The 21,189-nt window shown below is 37.3% G+C and overlaps 1 protein-coding gene across 13 annotated transcripts in view; it reads right to left on the minus strand.

The window, feature by feature from the left end:
- The window catches only part of ZMYM2 (zinc finger MYM-type containing 2), a 91,842-nt gene that overhangs the window by 60,599 nt on the left and 10,054 nt on the right, over window positions 1-21,189 (minus strand). For 4 of the 13 annotated variants that reach the window (XM_080590212.1, XM_080590221.1, XM_080590215.1 and 1 more), the window contains 3 exons: window positions 11,307-11,428; window positions 9,148-10,007; window positions 3,100-3,385 (listed from right to left, as the gene is read on the minus strand). In XM_080590212.1, coding sequence (XP_080446338.1) covers window positions 3,100-3,385; window positions 9,148-9,997 — 1,136 coding nt within the window. In that variant the 5' untranslated portion in view covers window positions 9,998-10,007; window positions 11,307-11,428. The remainder of the gene's footprint in view (window positions 1-3,099; window positions 3,386-9,147; window positions 10,008-11,306; window positions 11,429-21,189) is intronic. The other 9 variants (XM_080590213.1, XM_080590210.1, XM_080590216.1 and 6 more) reach the window with 5 other exon arrangements.

The raw sequence follows: 21,189 nt of genomic DNA on the forward strand, positions 1-21,189 counted from the left end.
AGTAGAACAAATCCTCTTCTAGCTGCACTTTTTCCACTAAAGTTAATTCTAAACTTCTTTGATCTTCAACTGTGTGCTGCACACAGAGCAAACTGAAGGTAGCTAACACCACATTCAGTCAGCCCTTGGATTCAGGTCTCCCAAATCTGAAGACAATCTCACTGGTAGCTTTGCTCAATCCCAAACTATCGTAGGCCATAAATTAAAAGCAGGAAGGAGAAGAAACAGAAGAAGTCTACCCATCTGCCTATTAAGTAAATAAATAAATAGTCAACATCCAGGAAGTGCTATTAGACAGAATAAATGTAAAACTGTTTGGTCAAGTCTAGCTCTTCACTGATATTATGATTGATCATCAACTGGAAAAGACATCTCCCAGACACTCATATATAGGAACTCTGAAACTAGGATGAGTGGAAATATGCTGTATGGTCCCTAGACAGATCCCCTTGAAAGCGGGCCTACAGGAAAGCTGGGGAGGGACTCTTTGTCAGGGAGTGTGGTGACAGGAAATGGAGAATGGTTTTAAACTAAAAGAGGGGAGTTAGATTAGAGGTTAGGAGGAAATTCTTCACTCAGAGGGTGCTGAGGCCCTGGCACAGGCTGCCCAGAGAAGCTGTGGATGCCCCATGCCTGGAGGTGTTCAAGGCCAGGCTCTGGATGGGGCTTTGGGCAACCTGGGCTGCTGGGAGGTGTCTCTGCCCATGGCAGGGGGTTGGAACTGGGTGATCCTTAAGGTTCCTTCCAAACCAAATCATTTGATGGCTCTACAAAAATAAACTTGTACCACCCCTGTATATTATTAACATTTGCAAGCCTGCCTCCCATCAAAGGAAAGTCAGCAGATTTTGGCTTGCCTTTTGGCAAGATAGAAGGGATTTAGGTTTGGGACTGCTATCACTTCTGATCTGCAAACCAAAGCCAGAGCTCCTGCCCCGAGCAGCTTTCAGTTTCTGGCTGGATTCCATAAGGACTTACAAACACTTGTAACTTTCAAAGCGTAGGAGTCTGAGGTCAAAAAGAAGTAACAAAGTCAATAAAATTTGAGTTTTATAAACACTAAGGAGAATGCATTTCTTACACTTTTCTTCTTACTAACATTCCTACGCTATTTATCTAGTTTCAAAGGTTTTATTTCTGTAGTGTTATTTAAAAAGATTTACAATAAAAGATGTAGAAGTTTTATTTCTGATAAGGGTGCGTATCTATATATCTATTTTTTCTTCAAGTTATCTTAAGCTTCACCTTCTCCACTTAATCTATATATTTGAAGATAAAATTGAGCATTACCTCTGAAAGTCACCTGTGACATATCAACTACTATCATTGCTCCAGTCTACATTCAACATCTCCTACATTTTGCTAGAGTTCCATATTCTTTCACTAAACTGCAACCTGACAATACCATTTCTGCATTAGTAGGAAAAGAACATAAATGCAAATTCAGAACAGAGTACCTGGTTTGCTACAATGAGGTAGCAAAAACTCAGCAATAAAGCAAAAAAGCTGGATAAGATTGGCCTTCATAATAAAGCCATACTACTGAGGAACCATTTAGTTCATGTTCCATCTTCCATCAAGTGTGATTGAATGAGCAGCTGAATGCTAATGGAAGAGTGAAGATCAACATCACCTCTAAAATTGTCTGAAGATGACTTCACAGATGTTGTCTAGAAATCAAACACTATACAAACTAATTTAAATGCAAAGAAGCTAGAAATAAGATACTTTCTCATCATTTTCATTTGTACGTATCCACTAACAAGTACATCCGAAGAATCAGTTGCAAGAGAGCATTAATTTAGCCATGAGCTTTCAAGATTTCAGTCAGGAAAAAAAATATTAATCTTCATCTTTATATATGATACAGCTAGTGGAATATTTACCATGCCAGATCACTTCTAAAAAAAAGAAATAGGTGTACAAACATGTACAAACCAACAGAAAGAGTACAGAGTGCTCTTAACTAGCACTGTAGAGGTAAGGGTTGAGAGAATTTGAGCTTTTGTGTGTGTTTTAAAAGAGCTAAAATGTTAAATCTGAGGTATTTACAGTGTACCAAGATAAGAAGATGCAGGATATAAATACTTTCTATAGTTTAATTTTACTGATCTCAAGAGAAAGAAAAAAAGATGGAGATCTGGATACAAGCCATTCAACCAATTCATTGCATATTAATGTAAAACGTTTACTAGTTTAAATCTGTGATTAAGCAGAAATAATCCTCTCTAAAACATATATTAATAAAGGCATACAGGCATTCTTTAGTGCAAGCCTTTTTTAAGTTCAGTAAGAATTCACCATTTAATCAGTGTCAGTGCAGGGTATACTAGACTGAGGGACTTTTCTGAAAGAAAAAAATACACAAGAAAGTACAAATACCTCAGTTATCAGTACACTGAAAGAACAAGATAGCACGGCTAGTTTGTACACCTAACATTACAAGAGTAAAATTATGGAGATATTTCTTTGGCAATTTTAAGTTTTGGAAATAATGAAAAATTGCAAGTCAAACCTATCCAATAATTTAGAGTAACCCTCCTAAAAGTATGCTTGTCACTCTTCTACTACCTGCTCAAGTTATTTTCAACTTCAAATGTTGCCATAGTTGCACCTATTCTATGGGACAAGCCCAAAGCACCTCTTCCCTACACACTACAAACAGTGGAAGAACTCCCATAAGCTCCAGCTGCTTTTAGTTCCTACCCCATTTTATATCTCCTGATTTTCTATCTTTTGCTATCAAAATGAAAGCTTTTTATGTAACACAAGGTCCACTCTTTTAATGATAAATATTGTATCTAAGGAATGTATCTTGGCATGGGATATAACTAGACACCTTGTCTTATAAAAAATCTGCAATTTTTAGTGTTTACCTTTCATAAAATATCTGCCCTAGTCTGAACTTGAACACTGATAGACTTATTTTGTTACAGTGTACACAGTGAATTCATTTCCAAACATTAAACTGACACTATATAAAGCACTTCAATAGACAGATTTTATATCATTAATAGAGCAATTCTCATAAATGCATGAGAATCTCAAGTATTACTGGATTTAGCTGCTAATATGAAACAAAATAAAAAAATCCCTTACTTTCTGCACATAACACAAAGTTTCTTTGGAGTGGGTTTGTGTGAGAATGATGAGAGGCAGGTAGTAGAACAAAAAAGGTGAGCTGATCCTTTCCGCTGATACGCAGTCTGTCCCTTTTGTAAAGGCTTTTTGCAGTTTGCACATGTGACTTTAACCTGTTTAGAAGGCTGCTGCTGAGCAGAAGGCTGGAAAATCTGTTTAGGAAGTGATGCTACTGGTGACAAAGAATCCACACCTGGTTGCTTCTGATTCCTAGGGAATGAAGCTGACTGGGATATCCAAGAATCTTCAGGTAAAAAAAAAAAAAAAAAGGTTAAGTGAACAAACATGTACATATATAGAGAATAATATCCATAGATTATTTTTTTTATTGGAACTGACAACAGAAAATAGATGCTATTTTAGAATCTGAGGTTTACAATAAAATGCAGTTTCATTGTACCACTCTCCACTGTTGCAGAAAGCTTCACAACATCAATTAAGTCTCAGGATGGTCCCATTCTACACCTTGAGACAAGTTTGGCAGACCTCAATTCACTTGCACTGTGTTTGCAAACTGATAATTGTATCTCCAGACAAACAAAACTGCAATTACCAACTGCAATTAAAAAGAGAGACCAACAGAGAACACAGAATTTCAAAACCAATGTTTGAGATACAAACTTCTCAAATGTATCTATAAAACCATGAAACGTTAGGAATTTCATTAGTTATTTTGTTCTAAAGCAAGCTTTTAGCAATTGATGTGTTTAGCCTCAGTAATAAATCCCTGATTTGGGGTTCCCCCCCACTAGTCTTTTAGTCTAGTCTCCAGACAAGAGAACTGTACTGCAGTCAAAGCCAAGCAGGGTGGGTCCACATCTGGGATCTGCATTTATGTCACTGGTTATTGCAGGAGTTTGTTTTTAACCTTCTCAATGCAGTGAGTACCATTTAATCTACAAGATGGCAAAGTCATGACTGTTTCAAGTCTTCCTCAAAAGAAATCAACACACCTAAAAATGAGTCTCCATAACATTCACAATTCCATGTCCTTGTGTTCCAGACTTGACTAGCCCTCTACTTGCATTTTTGTACAATAGACTACTATGTAACTATGTCACTTTTAGCCAACCTTTTATAGCACAACATTTTGCAGAACAATTTGCATAACAAGAACTTAAGTAAAATTTGCTATTGAAAAAAAAAAATGCACCTAGAAACATCACATGCTTCTGTTAAATTACATGTTCAATAACCTGGTTTGGACCAGAAAATACAGTTCTAACAAAAAAGAAAACAAACAATACTGCCCTTCAATAAAATTGAATTTCTAGGCTTTTTCTTGGAATGTAAACTTTCATTTTAAACAATTATCACCACAATTCAGGAACTCTGAGCTTCTGAAGGATGCCAATAATGATATATTATGTAAGTATGAAAGAAAACCTGAATAGGAACTTCTTTCCACTACAACAAACCATTTACACACGTTTCCAAAAGCATGTATCAGTTACCTCAAGTACCATCAAAGCACATGGGACTTACCTTTCAAGCCTGTTATTCCAAACACTTACAATAGTATCTCACTACTGCTTACCATTTCACCTGCACAGCTACAACTGTATTTGGCAGTACTTGTGCTACTATTTTTAAGTTTATACTGAATTTACTGTAAATAAATGTAGCTAAATAAAAAGTCTGAAGCCTTTAATGTCCTACTGCAGTAGCTACTTTAATATCCTACTTCAGTATGTTCCCGCAATGTTATTGAACTAGCATTAACAATCAAATAAAAATTATTTCAAATCCTAAGACTTCACACAACAAAACCTTAACCTACAGACTCTAGTAACTGCCCATAACTTGTAATTAAGGGACATTATCTCAGTTTATAATCATTCATTAAATTGTATGAGGAGAAGGTATTTTTTTAAATATTTTTTTTCATAAAGGGTTTTATTATTTTACTGCAAAGCTTTAAAAAAAATTTGTGACAAATTTTCAAGAACTCTTGTTACAGCAACAAACAAACATTCTTCAACAAGTGGAAATCATTTCCCATTGTGACTTGGCAGCTGTCAAGGATGTCCTATTTCTCAGACACGTAATACAAGTTGGAAATCAACTTGTTGCAATGCTTGAGGGTAAAGAGAAGGGCTGGAAACAAAGAGGTGGGGAGAAGAGAGAAAGGAAACAGAACAAAACACATTCTCCTTTAAACCATTAAACATGTTTACTTTTTAAAGCACAAGTCTCTACACTGACTATCTAAGTTATGTTAGCACAGTGCTCAAGTTAAAATGCACCCGAGTGCCCTCTTCAAATTTTTCTATACTGTTATGTGAACTACCTCAGACAGCTGTTTATATCCTGACAGCACCTTAATACCACAAAATATTTTCAGATCCTCCTCGTAGAAAGAGGTTTCAAGTGGGAGCACAGTTTGTATCTCCTCTATAAGGAACATGCAGCATGTGCTGTAAAATTACATGTGCTTGTAGTTCTAGTTAAGCACTCAACTTCCACTCACCAAAACATATACTTGCTAGGCTCATTTGGGTTTGAAACTTTTATCATGATTTCCTAGTACCTCTTTAAGATGATTTTAGTATTTGCTTATTATCTTACGCTTCAAAAGGCCTCCCCTAGTTGACATCTTGTTGCATTCCTCCTTCCACAAACATGTCACAAGAACATATCTTATTGCTTTTCCTTTATTTTTTTTTATTTTTTTACTTTTTCCATATCACACCTTCATTCATAACATTTTTATCTTGTGACTTTTCCTCACATTTCATTTTAACCATGTTTCCTCCTCCACTTTGCATGCTCTACAAAAGACCTCTAAAATCTGTCTTTCATGTCCTTGAACTGAGAAGTGTCACACTTCCTTAGCTGATTCCTGATCAGTTTCCATGCCCCACTGCCCTTATGTCTTCATCCTTCAGGTTTCTATCTGCAACTCTCTCCTCTAATGGTCACATTTATGAGACCATACAGTTTCATGTTCAATTTCTTAACTATAATGGCTGTTCGGGGTGTTCCCATTCTTTTTCATTTGTTCCTGCTTTAAACTGCTATGAAATTATTCCTTACCCTCACTCACACCCAATACATTCATCTGTAGAGCCATCTTGAAAGAAAAAAAAGGCTCAGTGAAACGATGCCTTTAAATTTTTATTTATTTATTTAACGAAGCTGAAGAAACTATCAGCACAACTTGGGGCAGGGGTGAAGGGGAAGGTGGTTATAAAGCTTTGTAGAGGTATGCAGCTCTTGAAACATACTCAACTACCTCTGCATTAATCACCTGGTTCAGATAAGGACAATTCTAAATTGCAGCCGTCAATTTACTGTGTTGGTTCTGCTCTTAGAGCAGTTTTGATGCACAAGAACTGGATTCCATTCAGAGAAACTAAATTTCATCCTAAAAGCACATGAAATAGATACTATAGTGCTTACTGGGGACATTGGGTTTTGAATTAACGTGTGGGACACAAAGTTCGCTGTTATTTACCTACCTCTTCCCACATAGGTGAGGCACTTCGCTCAGGGAAACAGACTAACACTAATCCAGAAGAAATCTTCCAAACAACCTATAATGCATTTGTCACCACACACAGCAGATTTTTGAGGAGCCTCACTAGCAACAGATTTGATCTACTATTTTTCTAACATGTAGATAACACATGTCCTTGTTCCTTTGTTAATAAGGATCAGGAAAAATAATGCTCTTGGTTTTCATCTTCAAGACTTCAAATCCTCCATACAGGAAGCAAAAAAAATTAAAAAAAAAAATCACAGGATCACAGAATGGCTGAGGTTGGAAGAGACCTCAGGAATCCATCTAGTCCAAACCTCCTGCTCAAGCAGGGACACCCAGAGCAGGCTGCCCAGGACCACGTCCAGGCGGCTTTTGGAGATCCCCAAGGAGGAGACCCCACAGCCTCTCTGGGCAGCCTGTGCCAGGGCTCCGTCACCCGCCCAGCACAGAAGTGCTGCCTGGTGCTCAGAGGGAGCCTCCTGGGTGCCCGGCTGTGCCCATGGCCTCCTGTCCTGGCACTGGGCACCGCTGAGCAGAGCCTGGCTCTGTCCTCTCTCCACCCTCCCTTCAAGGATTTGCAGACATTGATACTTCTGCTGACAAGCACACGCACAGTCCCTAGAAGAAAAGAAGGCAACTTCTGGGGAAAAAAAAGAAAATTGAAATACGTATCTTGAAAATCTTTCCTGTACATGTCTATAAGTACATAAAAACTGTAAATGACCCAAACCTACCATTTTCCAGGCTTTTTCTTGAATAAAAGCCACTCCCACTATAGCTGTCTTCCCTCTTCTCTCCTCCTTTTTTTCCATGTTCCTGGTCATTTTTCTCATTTCTCTCTCGCGTTGCATTTTTCTCCTTCCTTTTTACTTGTGCCAGCCCTTCCTGTCTCCTTTTGAGCCTACTGCTCTTTATAAATATTCACATACAGAGACCAGAGACCACAGGCATAGGAAATAAAATCCTGCATTTGTACACCTTGAAATAAATTGCTCATACCCTTTCTCAGGAAAGGTACATGCTAATTTTCTTCATAAGCACTTCCCCTTAAAAAGGGGGGAGGGGGGAACAACAGCACTATTTTAAGGTAACAAAAACTACAAAAACTTTTAAGTTCTCATCCACAACTACTTGACCATCTGTGGTGGCACAATAATCGTACTCCATGTCTGAGGAATCAACTATCAATAGTGAGAGTATTAGTTTTAAAAGATGAATTTCTAAGTTATTCAGTGAGACATCCAGACCACAAATGTTTCCCAAATTTCAACTTCAAAAGTCAAATCTTGAAGTTAGGTTTAAGATGAATACAACAAAAAAGAACACAATATAACATCTGATTTAAAGATTTAGTTTCAATACTGGCATTTCCATAGTACAACACAGAAGATATTAACGCTTTTGCAAAAGTGTATTTGGTGATGTATCACCAAACTGAAGAACTATACTACTTAAATATTTCCTGAAAAGTAGGCAGAAAGTCCATATGTTTTAATCAGCATATTAGCAAGTTAAGAAATTGTGAATTAATAAGTGCCTTTTGCATCTGGATTTTAATTGTTTTAAATTTTCCTTTTAAAATGACCCTAACTAGTCTGAAGCCAAATCTTTTGCAAAAGTCGTAACCCTCCCTCCTCACTCCCACTTCTATCCCAATGGGGCAGCGGAGTATCAGTATACAAACTTGTAAGATTTTAAGTTAAAAGCTCAAACTTGAAAGCTTAAATTCTATAGAATAGCAATTCAAGAAAACAATTCACAACTGCCCCATGTTATTTTTAGCAAGACCTGTTTACTCGCTAAAACACGAGACAATATACCGTAATTTACAGAGATACAGAACAAAACCAGCCAACTCATAAATGTAAGTGTTTAAGACAAATGCATATTATCACAGCTGACAAAATAGCATTTATGATGTGCGTATAACTTACTGCAGGAATATGCAAGTCTACAAGTTGTATCCCATTTTGTTAAGCACTGTAAATACTGACAACTGCTCAGTATGGAATGCATTATGACAGTTAACTACTTTTGACTTAAGATCAGACTTTCAAATTAATTTTTTTGCATGTCAAATTATATTCAGATGGCACAACAACAGATCTGTAAAATAAACCTTATTTAAATAATTTTGATGCATTATACTAGTTATAGAACCACACAAAAAGGTATAAAAGTTACACAGATACACTTACCTTTTTTGTGCGAATTAAAGGGATACACTGAAGTCATAAAGAAAGCTTTGCTCTTTAGATAAAAATATTTACGTCTCAAGACATCTAAAAGCATCACTACCTGCTAAACTGGGATATTGTACTTATGCAACGTATCATGTTATCAAGAATGTTTTATTCTAGAGTCACAGATAAGGCTGTCATAGGAATGAAGAGAACCAAGATCTTCCATGAGAATTATGAGAATTAAATTAATAAACTAAAGCAGTTCAATTGCCAAAAAAAATCAAAACATTCTATTATGTATTTTCACATTTTAAGAAAATAATCAGAATTGTAACTTACCAGGATTATGATGAGTCACAGATTCTCCATTTTGAAATACATCTCCAGCCACACTCATTCTACCAGGATTGAAAGGTCCTACACCAGTCTTGGTCTGTGAAGTTAAAGATGGGGTGTATGTTTGCATATTAACACCAAAATTACTTGACTGCAGTCCGTTAGAAACATCTCCCAAGTTGGCATTCTGCAGTGATGTTACATGTGTAATCATTAAGTTCATGTCACGCCCTTCAGTATTTTCTAAATGACCATCACTCACAGAGCTCACAGCACGTGTTTCTAATGTGGTAACATTAGCAATCTGAATTTCAGAGTCTGGTTCTGTGGTTATACCACTACCACCTATTCCTGAATTTACCTTACTTCTTGAAAAACTGGAAGCTGAGAAATCCATATCGTTGGTTCTATTTTTACACTCTGGAAGTCTTCGCTCATTAAAACTGGAAGCATTCTTCTCTTGTCCTTGATTTGTTTCAATATCTTCTTCATCATCAATAATAATAGTTTCACTTATGCTCCCCTTTTGTGAATTTAAGTCTTTTGGAGGAGGAAGCATTTTGCAATCTTCCCCTTGAAGTTCATCATTTTTGGATGATGTAAATGCAGCGTTCCTTTGTTCTGTTATCAGTGATGTAGAATTTTGAGGCGGTTGGATAGGTTCAATAAAAACTACATCATCATCATCTTCTATAGGCGAGTTTTGGAATTTACTAGGTCTAGAAACTAAAGAACTAGGTGGACCTCCAAATGTATTTCCTACATTTGCAAGACCAGCTGCCATGGCGGTATTCCCTAGTAGACCAGGAGTATGTTCAGACAGTTCTAATCCTCCCAGAGAACTTGCATCCATTCCAGATCTGCTGTTTGAGGAAAAACAAAACAAGACAAAACATACCCAGCTTCAGAGAAAGATATAACTTTCCAGTAACGGTTCCAAAAAAAACTACAGAATTAATAGTTTCAGCTTTTACTCTGTTTTCTTCCTATATGGGATCACACACACACACACACAAAAAGTTTATCTATACTCTTCTGAGTACCTTAACATTCATTAACTTTCTAATCCTGTACTAGCAAGAGATACTGCCATTCCTAGTATTTCCCACTAACAGCTACACGTTATGTTTAACACAAAATACACACACACCAGAAACTGAATTTCTGTTGGTATCTATTATAAAATCTTCATTTCTCAGTCCCTCTCCTGAGGGACTCCTTCCACCCACATATATACACAGTGATCCCGTAACACTATTTTTGCTAGATTGCAAAACAAGATCAAGATCTAGACAAGCAGAAAGAAAATTTGAATTCCTATTAAATTTTGCTGCTATCAGAAATGTTACAAAGTTACAACAGATTTATACAATAAAAGACGGAAGCCAGATGAACACACAAACAAGCACCTAGCCAATAAAAAGAAAAAAAAGCAGAAGCAAAATCATTTTGCATATTAATAACTTTGAAATTCAACTGATGTTTCCCCACCGCCATACAGCCAGAGCTCCTTACATGGCCTCAGTATAACGGGCAGAAAAGGAAAACAGATATGGAACTGGTGCACGCAATGAGAATAGATACATTACTGAGGGTGCACAGCAACTACTCATTTCTAGCCACTATCAGATGTGGCTCATCTGAGGTCCTGACTTACTACCTCAAGTCCTACTGCAGCTTTCAACAGCTTTTATCTCCTTTCTCTCTAACAGCAAGCAATGTTTCTTCAGGCTCCCTCCCAACAGCTACCTTGCTCATGGGTTTCTGTTTGCATTTAGTGATCGTTCAGTCTGGGGAATCTCCTGTTTATAATTGTCTATTTTACCATCAATTCAAAACTGATAAAAGGCAACCTGGATATTTAATTGCTGTACCTGTAATTCCAAATAAGTAAGTAATTATTGTTAAAGGAATTAATATCTCTGTAAAAAAAACTTTGTACTCAAAAAAGTTAGTAATATGTGTATACCAAGGTGATCTTAATATATACAAGAAACACACGAAAATAACATGATGGGGTATGTCTGAGAGTATACACTAACGCATGCTATCACTGTGCTTTTGTGAAAAGCTAGAAGAAGCTTTCCACGCATTTTTTATAAATCCTTTATAAAAGGAAGGTGTATAGAGGAAGTTGAAATATCCCACTCATCAATACTTACCCATCCAGAAATCCACTGCAATCTCTTTACCTTAATAAATTGCTCCAAGACCTTTTATTTCCTTTCCTGTGGGGAACCTGCTCTTCTTGTATCAGCTTGCTGCCTTCTGTAAAATCAGTTTTCTGAAACAGGGTTGAAACAAACATTAGATACCTCAAACAGTTTCTGCATCTCAGACCTCCTGTACCAACTCTGTTCATTAAGCTGAATTTGCGGTTTAAGTTCAAACCTGACTTTTAGCACTGTTATTCCACGCCAATAGAGAATGTTAGTCTAGACAAATATTGCCATGAGTAAAGCAGCAACAAGACTATTTATTCTACATTTTCCAATCTATGACGCCACATTTCCAGAATCTTTTGTTCAATGCTTTATAGGTACATGAAAAAAGTACAATGTCTGTTAAGAGACAGACAGACATAGCTGCAATTAAATAATCAAACACTAGAATTAAAAAGTCTATCTGTAATAGAACATGAAAGAAATAAATGGTTCAAGTAAACCAAGCTATTGACAAAAAAAAATGATAAGTTTCTTTGCTTTTTATGGTATCAACTTTCCCAATGCCTGTAGCAGAATATACAACATTAAAATTCAGACATGGCAAAAGGAAAATTACAGAATGCATACTGCAAATCAATCTTACAGTGCAACACAAACCCTACATTGCTAATCATTTTCAAATTGTATATACACACTGCGGTAATACTGAGCACAAGTTCAGGCATCCATAGCTTGTATTAACACATATGACCATTCACAAGGGACTGAAAATGTTCATAGCTCGAGACTGTATTTATTCCCCAGGTTTTGCAACAGTCATTAGGTTTACCAAGCTTGGCAGCATTTTTACAATACAGTATCAACTTGTATACTGTTTGAGGACAGCCCTTAAAATCCCCAGAAAGCAAAGAGGCCTAAGGGAATAAAGCACAAAAATTCTTCTAAGCATGTACAACATTATTCAAGCCCTCATGTCCATTAACTGAAGCTGGCAAAGCAAGATCCAAACAGCAAAGCTGTGAACCAGATTAATCCTAGAAGAGAGGCAACCACCTTTTAATTCCTTCATATGTTCGCCTTACAGCCAAATGCCATTGTGTAAGAGCATTTGAACTGTAATAAAGGTAACATCCAATTGGAATGAAGAGTTTTCTTACAAAAAAAATATCAACGCAGTTGGCTTGTACCTCCCTGGAAATCAGTCAGTTACACTGAAGATTAATTTAATCCAATATTCTCTTTTACCTATCATTTTCTCCCTCTAGGGCTGAATAATTCAAAAGTTAGATTTCCCTACATTTCAGCTTTTGCTGAAAAGCATGTATTCAGTTCATTGATTCTTAAAGTTTCCCAGTTTTATTTCATATATTTTCTTTCTCAACAAGGAGAAAAGCATATCAAGCATATAAAGCTTTCAATAAAGTTGTACGTATACCTGAACAGATGGGAGCAAGGAGGAAATCAGAATATGCCAAGACTATACCTCAGGTCTGACTCAAACCTTTGCTATTCCGATTTTTACAGATGCTCAGTAAAAAGGTAGATTTGCACATAATACACTGCAAAGCTAAGTCCATGTATTATAACATAGCCTGAAAGATATCTTTTTTGCCTAAACATACTTGTTTTTTCCACACAGGATCTTTAAAGGGTTTTGTGACCTGTACAATAGTATGGTATGACATAGGTATGACATAAAAGTAAGAAAAACTTGTGTGCTTAATTGTTAGTGGACAGTAATACCTGCACATATTTCCTTACAAATATCAGCTTCTAACTCTGCAAGACTCAGAAAGAAAAAAAAAAAGTTTTAAAAAACTTGCAAAGTAAGATAGCTAGTGCTCTATAAATGCCAATATTGAGGAGAAACTCAGTGACTACACAGGCAATGTTGTGGTCAATTATTTCTAAACGAAAAATACCAAAAAAGTAATAATCTACCAGGTGAAAAGTATAGACTTAGAATGGGAAAATAGGAAAAACTCCACACTTCGTAACTTGTTAAGCATCTCCCGCTGCTACTGTAGAAGCACAATAGCTAAAACCTCTAAGATTCATTAGACTGATCACTGGATGAATTTTTTAGACCCTAGAGAGAAGAATAAAAAATAAAAATAAAAAAAATAACAGAGACTGGTGAGGCCTAGTCTGCAGGCAACGTACGTTCAGTTCTGCTGTGCAGCGAGCTCAAGGCTTTGTGGCAGCACACAGGCCCCACAATTACAGCTGGATGGAAACATGGGCACTACCGATACACACCAGCCCTTCCTGAGCCAGGCTTTGCATGCCCTCCTTTTACATTAGATTACATCACTCACGTATGAAAAGTGTTCATGCTGAAATAAATTACAATCCCATGGCTACATTCAAGACTTAATTGCTGAAGAAATAAAAAGGCAAAATTTGGGCATTTCTCTAGAAAGAAGTGACAGATATGACAGCTTTTAAGACAGCCAGCCAGGCAATGCTTCATAAGCCAAGTCTTAATTCCACAGCTGAATAATAAAATAGTTTTAAATTTATCAGAAATTGAAGAAATTTTGGAACGGCGGGAGGGTATACCTAAAAGTGATTAACTAACCAAAATCTGGAGTTTAAAGGCCTTTCCTGGGTGCCATTAATAACACCTGGGATGCAGGTGACAGGTATGGAAGAACACAGTCATGGTTATGCAGCCCTGGATCAAAGTCATGGCAATCAAAAGGAATCGCTGAAACCCCACCAAAACAAAATCAAAGCAGGGCACTTGAAACACAGACACCCAAACCAAGACCAGCATGTGCAAGTGCTTCCATATAAAAGGTTTGAAGCCTAGAAAGGTAAAATATATTTTTTCCTTTCTAGGCTTCTAAACTTTGTAAGGAAAAGAGAGCACGTAACTAAGAGATCTTCAATGCTGAATGAATGAATAAAATCCTAGGGGTAGCACTATACCAGGGTACAAACGCCCCAGGAACAACAGAATGATTGATTTGCCCCTGTGAAAGAGTACTACTTTCTGTCAAGAAAGCACAGTACCTTAACTAAATTATTTACCTCAACAGGTACTGTGCTAACATTTACATTCTATACCCAAAATAGAAGAAACAGCATATTAATGCTATAATATCAATCACTTCCACTTGACAGCACGCATGAGATAACAGGCGCAAGAGAGACTGCAAAAGCCAGACATGCAGCAAACAGAAGAATTCAAGTGCTGTTGCATAGACTATGGGAAGAGGGCAGACAAAAACCAGAAATGGAGATGCAATGCAGCCAACTGCAACCAACTAGGAGACCAACAAAAACAAAAACACCACTTGGTAATTCTGCGCCATGCAACATGGTCAAGATGCAATTATCTGAGCAGCACATTTAAGCTCCCAAAGGAATGAAAAAATAATTTGTCACTTCACCGCTTATCTTCAAAAAGAAAGAACAGCCTAAGTATGAGGAACCCGGTAGAAGGAAATGAAATGGTGCAGCTAGAAGAACAAAAAGCTTTTTGACAGCATGAAGGCTATTTAAAAACTCACCATATTAAGTACACAACCAACCTAAAATGACACCCAAAACCATAAGGACTACAATCAAAAAGTCTGAGATAAAAAGATGCTGTAATTGTACTAGGAGGGAAGTCTCACACATGCTTATCCTATTCTTTACCTTTTGCTAAGCATGGCTTAAGACAGGCCACTGAGCTACATCAGAGCAAAGGTTTGACTAACATATCTATTCTTATACAACAGTACAATTTTCCAAAATAAGAAGAGTACCTGAGAAACCTGAACCACAGCAGAAAACACAGAATAAGGTGTTAGCACTGATGTTCAGGAAGGAAAAGATCAGGGAAGACTACATCAAAGCTCTCTTTCTAGGGGTCAAGCCAGAGGAAAGACATCCTATCAAAGTGGTAACAGAAGAGAATTTTAGAACAAATCACTAGGGCCGCATGACATACACTTACGACTTCTAAAGACAGTCAGCAATTTTGTATTTACGTATCTGCAACCAATTACTTAAACAGAAGGTGATAATTACCCAGATAATTACAGATTACAGTCCTATATCCATCACTAGACAGACTGATGGAAACTACGGCTGAATAAATACACTAAGGAAAAATACAATGTAAGGGGAAAGAATTAACAGGGATTTTGCAAGAGGAATTTAACATCTCACAGGACTACTGTAGAGGTCTTCTGCAGGGTTCACATGCTCATTGACCAAGCCTAATTAAACCAGTATACAGCACTCAAGATTTCCGAAGACATTCAAACACATTTCTCACTAAAGACTGCGGTAGAAATTATCCATAATTAGATTCAAGATAGGGTCCTCACGAGGATTTGCAATTATTTGAAGAGAAAGAAGTATTATGTATTGCTTGCTGTTATCTCAATAAAGAGGAGTTATTAATGGGGTCCCAAAATAAAATAATACAGGTCAACATTCATAAATCAACCATAAGAGATGGAGACTACCACAGGGACATTTTCCTAATCATGCAAAATTATTCACAGTATCTGAAAGCAGAAGAGTATCACAGTGCTGAACGATCAGACAGTGCGATAGGCAAAATTCACTTGTGATAAAAACATGACAGTGAACAGGGAGAAAAGGATAACATACACAGTGATTCCTCTGAACTGGAAGTCAAAGATCCACTCTTTCAATCAAATCTACTCAACCATCAATGACCAAAGAGGAAAAACCAAGTATGTTAAGACTTTCTAAACAAAGAATCAACAATACAGAAGATATCTGTCGCTATAAGGAAGATGCTGGTGAACTATGGTTGGGGGTGGGAGGTGTTTTTTGTTTGTTTTTTAAATTATGAGATTTTCAGGTCACCCCCTTATCAGAGAAACAGAAAAACAGGTGAGATGCTGAAGAATTTATACTAAAGAAAGGTTTTCTTTTTGGAAGACACAAACAAAGGAAGATAACTCAGGGGGAAAAAAAAAAATGCAGAAGATAAATAGAGAGCTATGCCCAGTGTCTCATTATACACAAAGACACCCTGTGAAATAATTATGTAGATTTAATAATCTATTGTGCCGGAAAGTTGTTTTTTTTTTAACCCTCAACTGTGAGAACCGCCATGACAGAATGCTAGAGGCCAGAAACGCAACCAGTTAAAATAAGGATTGGGCAAACCTGGAAATAAATACACTGATGACCATTAAACACAGTAGTTGAAAGGCAACTACAGAAGTACTTAGCCAGCCAGATGCTGAAAATCAAGAGAACACACCTGCAGAAAAATTGTGCTTTAACTGCCAAGTTTCTATCCTTGCTGCTGCAACCAGATTACCGAACTGTCTACTAACCTAATATAGTAATTACTTTAACCTAGTAGAGGAATAACATCATTATTAGATGTACAGGAGATGTCACTAGCCTCATGGAAGTCTTAACCACTTATCCACATCTGAATTTTGGCCTATGGCTGTTAGGTTGACTTTAGGGGAGGGGAAGAAAAAAAAAATCAATATTTAAGCAAAATAAGGAGCTACAAGACTAATCTGAACACATCTCAATGTTCTGTGATGCTGTATGGTTCTACTGATTAATTCCTTACCTTGATGTTTCTTTGACCGTAACTTCATTTGAATTCCTCAACTCAGCTACTTCCTGGAGTTCATACCCTTCCTTCCAACCACAACACCACAGAAATTCACTTTTCATTACCTTGACTTTTTATAAGTCTAATTATCAAAACCTCAGTCTATTGTGAGGACTGTATACAGCTACGAAGAAGCTGTTTCACTAGCTTAGCAGGATGCTGTAACTTCTTGCTATAACTCAGGACCATTATATCCCCTACACAAATAGATGCAACCTACACACCATGGTATGAACCATCAACTGAACCTCCCCGGCTGACCAAATGTGTGCCACCAGTCACCCCAAAATAAAGTAAACCATTCCAATTAAAAGTCACTTTTAAGTGGCTGTTTTACACTGCAATCAAGAGAGTGTAATAGCCCAACCATACCCACAGAGAAAGACTGAAAGCACTAGAAGAGCAGAAGTAATCCAATATACTTTAAAAGGTTGCAATTTAAACCAGCTGTAAGCTGAATCTGAATGCTGCTACTGCAGACCAGTCTCAATTTATGTAGTGAATAAAATATAGTGTGTATGGACAGCCAGCTACCTATGTGAGCAGAAACCCATGTTGGGGAGGGTTGAAGGGCCCTTCTGAGTCATCGGATATAGAGCTCCGTTACCGCAGACAACCACACAATAAGATCATTTCTGTGGAACAGCCTTACTATAAACATTCAGCACTTTTATGTTTTCTCCTTATATCCTTCCTGAGGAGTATCTAGCCAACAATCCTAGCATATTAGGCAAAGATATGCCTCATACATGGTGGCCCTGAGTTACTGTCAACTTTTACAGGTTTGACCTTACCAAAAGCTGTAACATTACTGAAGGTCCACCTGGTGATTAGGTTCACAGGCTCATTTCATGATGCTACCACACTCTTAACCAGACAAAAGCTGATACAGCTAACAAAGACTTTCTTCCAAAAGTCCTTTCCAGCCACATCAGTTCCCCAAAACAAATTCTCAGCACAACACCAGCAGCTGTGCCAGACTGTAACAAGGTTGGTCAAGACCACTTCAGTGGATAGGATAGTGAGAGGAAATTGAAAGCCACAACTGCATGACTCTGACAGCAAACACGTCCCATACTGAGTAAAACACGCTTGCTCCAAAATGCACGTGCCATTTGACAATGAAATGAGTGAATACTAAATTAAAACATGTGTATCTACTGATCACAATCAGTAGGGGATTGGAAATTTGTAGGCAAACCTAACACACTACTTTGAGGCCACGATGACTATTTAATTAGTCAACCAGCTTAACACACAAATCATGCTACGGAGTTCAACATACTTGCGTACTTTGAGCTAAACTCAAGTGCAAATATACACAACATCAAAGTAAAACAAGAGTCTTTCTTAAAATATTATTCAAGTTAGTTATAAAGATTAACCAAGAGTCCGAACAACATTTTACAGTAACCCATCAATGTGTTCATGTTGCTGTTTCTCAACCACAGGTAAGAATTTTCAAGGACAGGATACTCAGTTTTGACAGATTAGATTTACAAGCCTACAGTCCAAGTATCATCATTATAAAAGCCTAAGATCTCATTACTTCAGCCTAAGGATAATATTCCAGAAGAATTTATTTTCCAGTAGGTTTGGAGCTGCCTAAAATTCCATTTTTTTCCCCAGATTTTCAAATCTGTAAGAAACTCACGTACTAAAATTCATTATATAGCATCCAAAACATGTTTGTCACACGTTTCAAGAAATTGAGGAGAAAAGCATATGCATGCAAAGACCTGCATTCCAGCAGAGACAGCAACTAAAAACAGTAAGATGGCAAGAGCTATGCAGTGAAAGAATCATTTTGAAGCAGCTGAATCAGTAAGTTGTTTTTATTCAGAGGAGAAAGTATTTAAACACAAACTAAAGCTTACTGAGAAGTGACAGGTAGGAACACGCAAGCTTCAGTACCTCCTGAATATCTTAACTGTACTGCAGCCATCAACTTCACATGTGAATGCTGACATCTGGTTTCCATCTGACACTTCCAGGAACATCTGAATACCTTTATTTAACACAGCCTCTTCTTTTGGTCTCACTTATCAACCAGTGCTGAGAATTGCTCCCTCGTATGCATGAACAGCATCAAAATTCAGGATCAATCTCAAACTTGATTCTATTCAACATCAATCTTGAATGGAAGAGTATCTACACCAAGCACCTCGCATTTTCAAGATTACTCACAGGGGAATAAGCAGCACTTGGCACAGCTATTCATGGCAAATCAAAATCATAATGTTGACAGTGTAGAAGCTTTAGGACAGCCATACTGACATGTACCCCACACACACTCAATGTATTTCATACCTGTTTAATCTTGAAAAGGTGCTGAACAGCAAGAACCCAGTACTGCTTCTAGCCTTAAAAGCCATTATCTGTAATGTGGCAGACAATAAATTCTCTCTCTACTACTCAAGCAGCAACATGCTACTTGAGGATATACATTGTTATAAATAGAATAGAAAGGTGAAACAAGACAAAGAAACCAAGGACCCACAAAAGAAGGTTTATCTAAATGCTTATCTACTACTTACGTCCAAATACATATCTATTTCCAAGAAAGTCGGTAACACTAGACCACAGCAACAGACTTGAAAGATGACCTAAGTCAAAGGGAACGTTACAGTAAGAGAAGAGAAACACTAAAGATACAGAAATAGCAAAGGATAAGCACAATACACACAAAAGAAAAGTAGAAGTGTACCGTGTCAATTGACATAAATTAATTTTAAAAGTACACATAATCTAGTTGGGAAAAAATACATACTCAATGGCTAGATCAGAAACAGACCAAAATTAGTAAAATTATTTAGATGTCCAGACTAGGACGTGGAATATAGGCTACTGATTACTAAGCATCCGTGGGTTACAGCACTCATTTCAAAAACAAGCCTCACACTTGCTCCACAGGTACCAATAAAGATTATTAATCCAGAATTTAAATCTGTTAAGTCCCCAGCTTTTCCTAGCATTTTAAAATTTAAATTGAGATGGTAATACACAAAGTGTATAATCCCTTTAACACACCATTTAATTATTACAGGTTTGAGGAAGCAGAGTTGGAAGTACTCAGGTAACATTATATAATACTCGGGTAACAGAGTCATTACAGCAAATGCTAGAGATTTAAATTAATATAGATACTAATGAGAAAAGGTTCAAAGTAATAATCTATTTCTATGTATTATATATGAGGTACAGTCTCCCTACAGCCTCCTCTTTTCTAGGCTAAACAAACCAAGTGATTTCAGCCACTCCTCATATGCATTGTCCTCCAGACCCTTCACCATCTTTGTAGCCCTCCTTTGGGCACTCTGACAGTTTTATGTCCTTCTTATACTGTGGTGCCCAGAACTGCACATAGTACTTGAGGTGAGGCCACGCCAGCGCAGAGCAGAACGGGACAATCCCTTCCCTCGACCGACTGGCAGTGCTCTGCCTGATGCACCCCAGGGTACAGTTGGCCCTCCTGGCCATCAAGGCTGGCCCTCGTTCAACTTATCAACGAGAACCCCCAAATCCCTTGCCAGAAGGCTGCTCTCCAGCCTCTCGTCCCCCAGTCTGTATATATAGCTAGGGTTGCTCCTTCCTAGGCACAGAGTCTGGCTCTTGCTCTTGTTTAAACTCCATATTGCTGGTGATTGCCCAGCCCTCTAATTTGTTGAGATCTCTCTGCAAGGCCTCTCTCCCCTTGAGGAAGTCAACAGCTCCTCCCAGTTTAGTGTTGTCCACAAACTTGCTTAGTAAGCATTCGAGTCCTGCATCCAAGTCATTTATAAAAACATTGAAGTTGGCCAAGTTCGTAACATTAAAAGGAATTGGGGGTACAATCAGTCACGTATAAACCACTGAAACCTGAAAAAACAACCAGGGACAGGAAACAGGAAAAGAAATCTCAGCTGTAAAAGGGTGAGATCTAGTAGATTACTGTATCCTGTAAAACCATGCATTCAGAAACAGACCAATTTAATAGACAGAGCAATGTTAATTCTCATAAGAAGTTAACCTTCCCTGTATTTTTTTTTAATTTAGTACATTTAAGGTGATTTTAAGCAGTTTTTAAACCATGCTTCACACATTTACATTATCGATTTTACCTTAACAGCATCATTTTTTTTGTTATGAAAAAAATAAATGTCCAATATAACTTCCAATAAAGCACTGCTTATCAGTTGAGAGCATTTTTTGTCACTAAATGATATCAGACTTCGCTTAAATGCTTCAAGTTTAATAGAATTACAGAACAGCAGATTTCGAAAGGGGCTG

The sequence above is a fragment of the Anser brachyrhynchus genome (assembly GCF_964034855.1).
Source record: "Anser brachyrhynchus genome assembly, chromosome: 1".
Taxonomy (NCBI): domain Eukaryota; kingdom Metazoa; phylum Chordata; class Aves; order Anseriformes; family Anatidae; genus Anser; species Anser brachyrhynchus.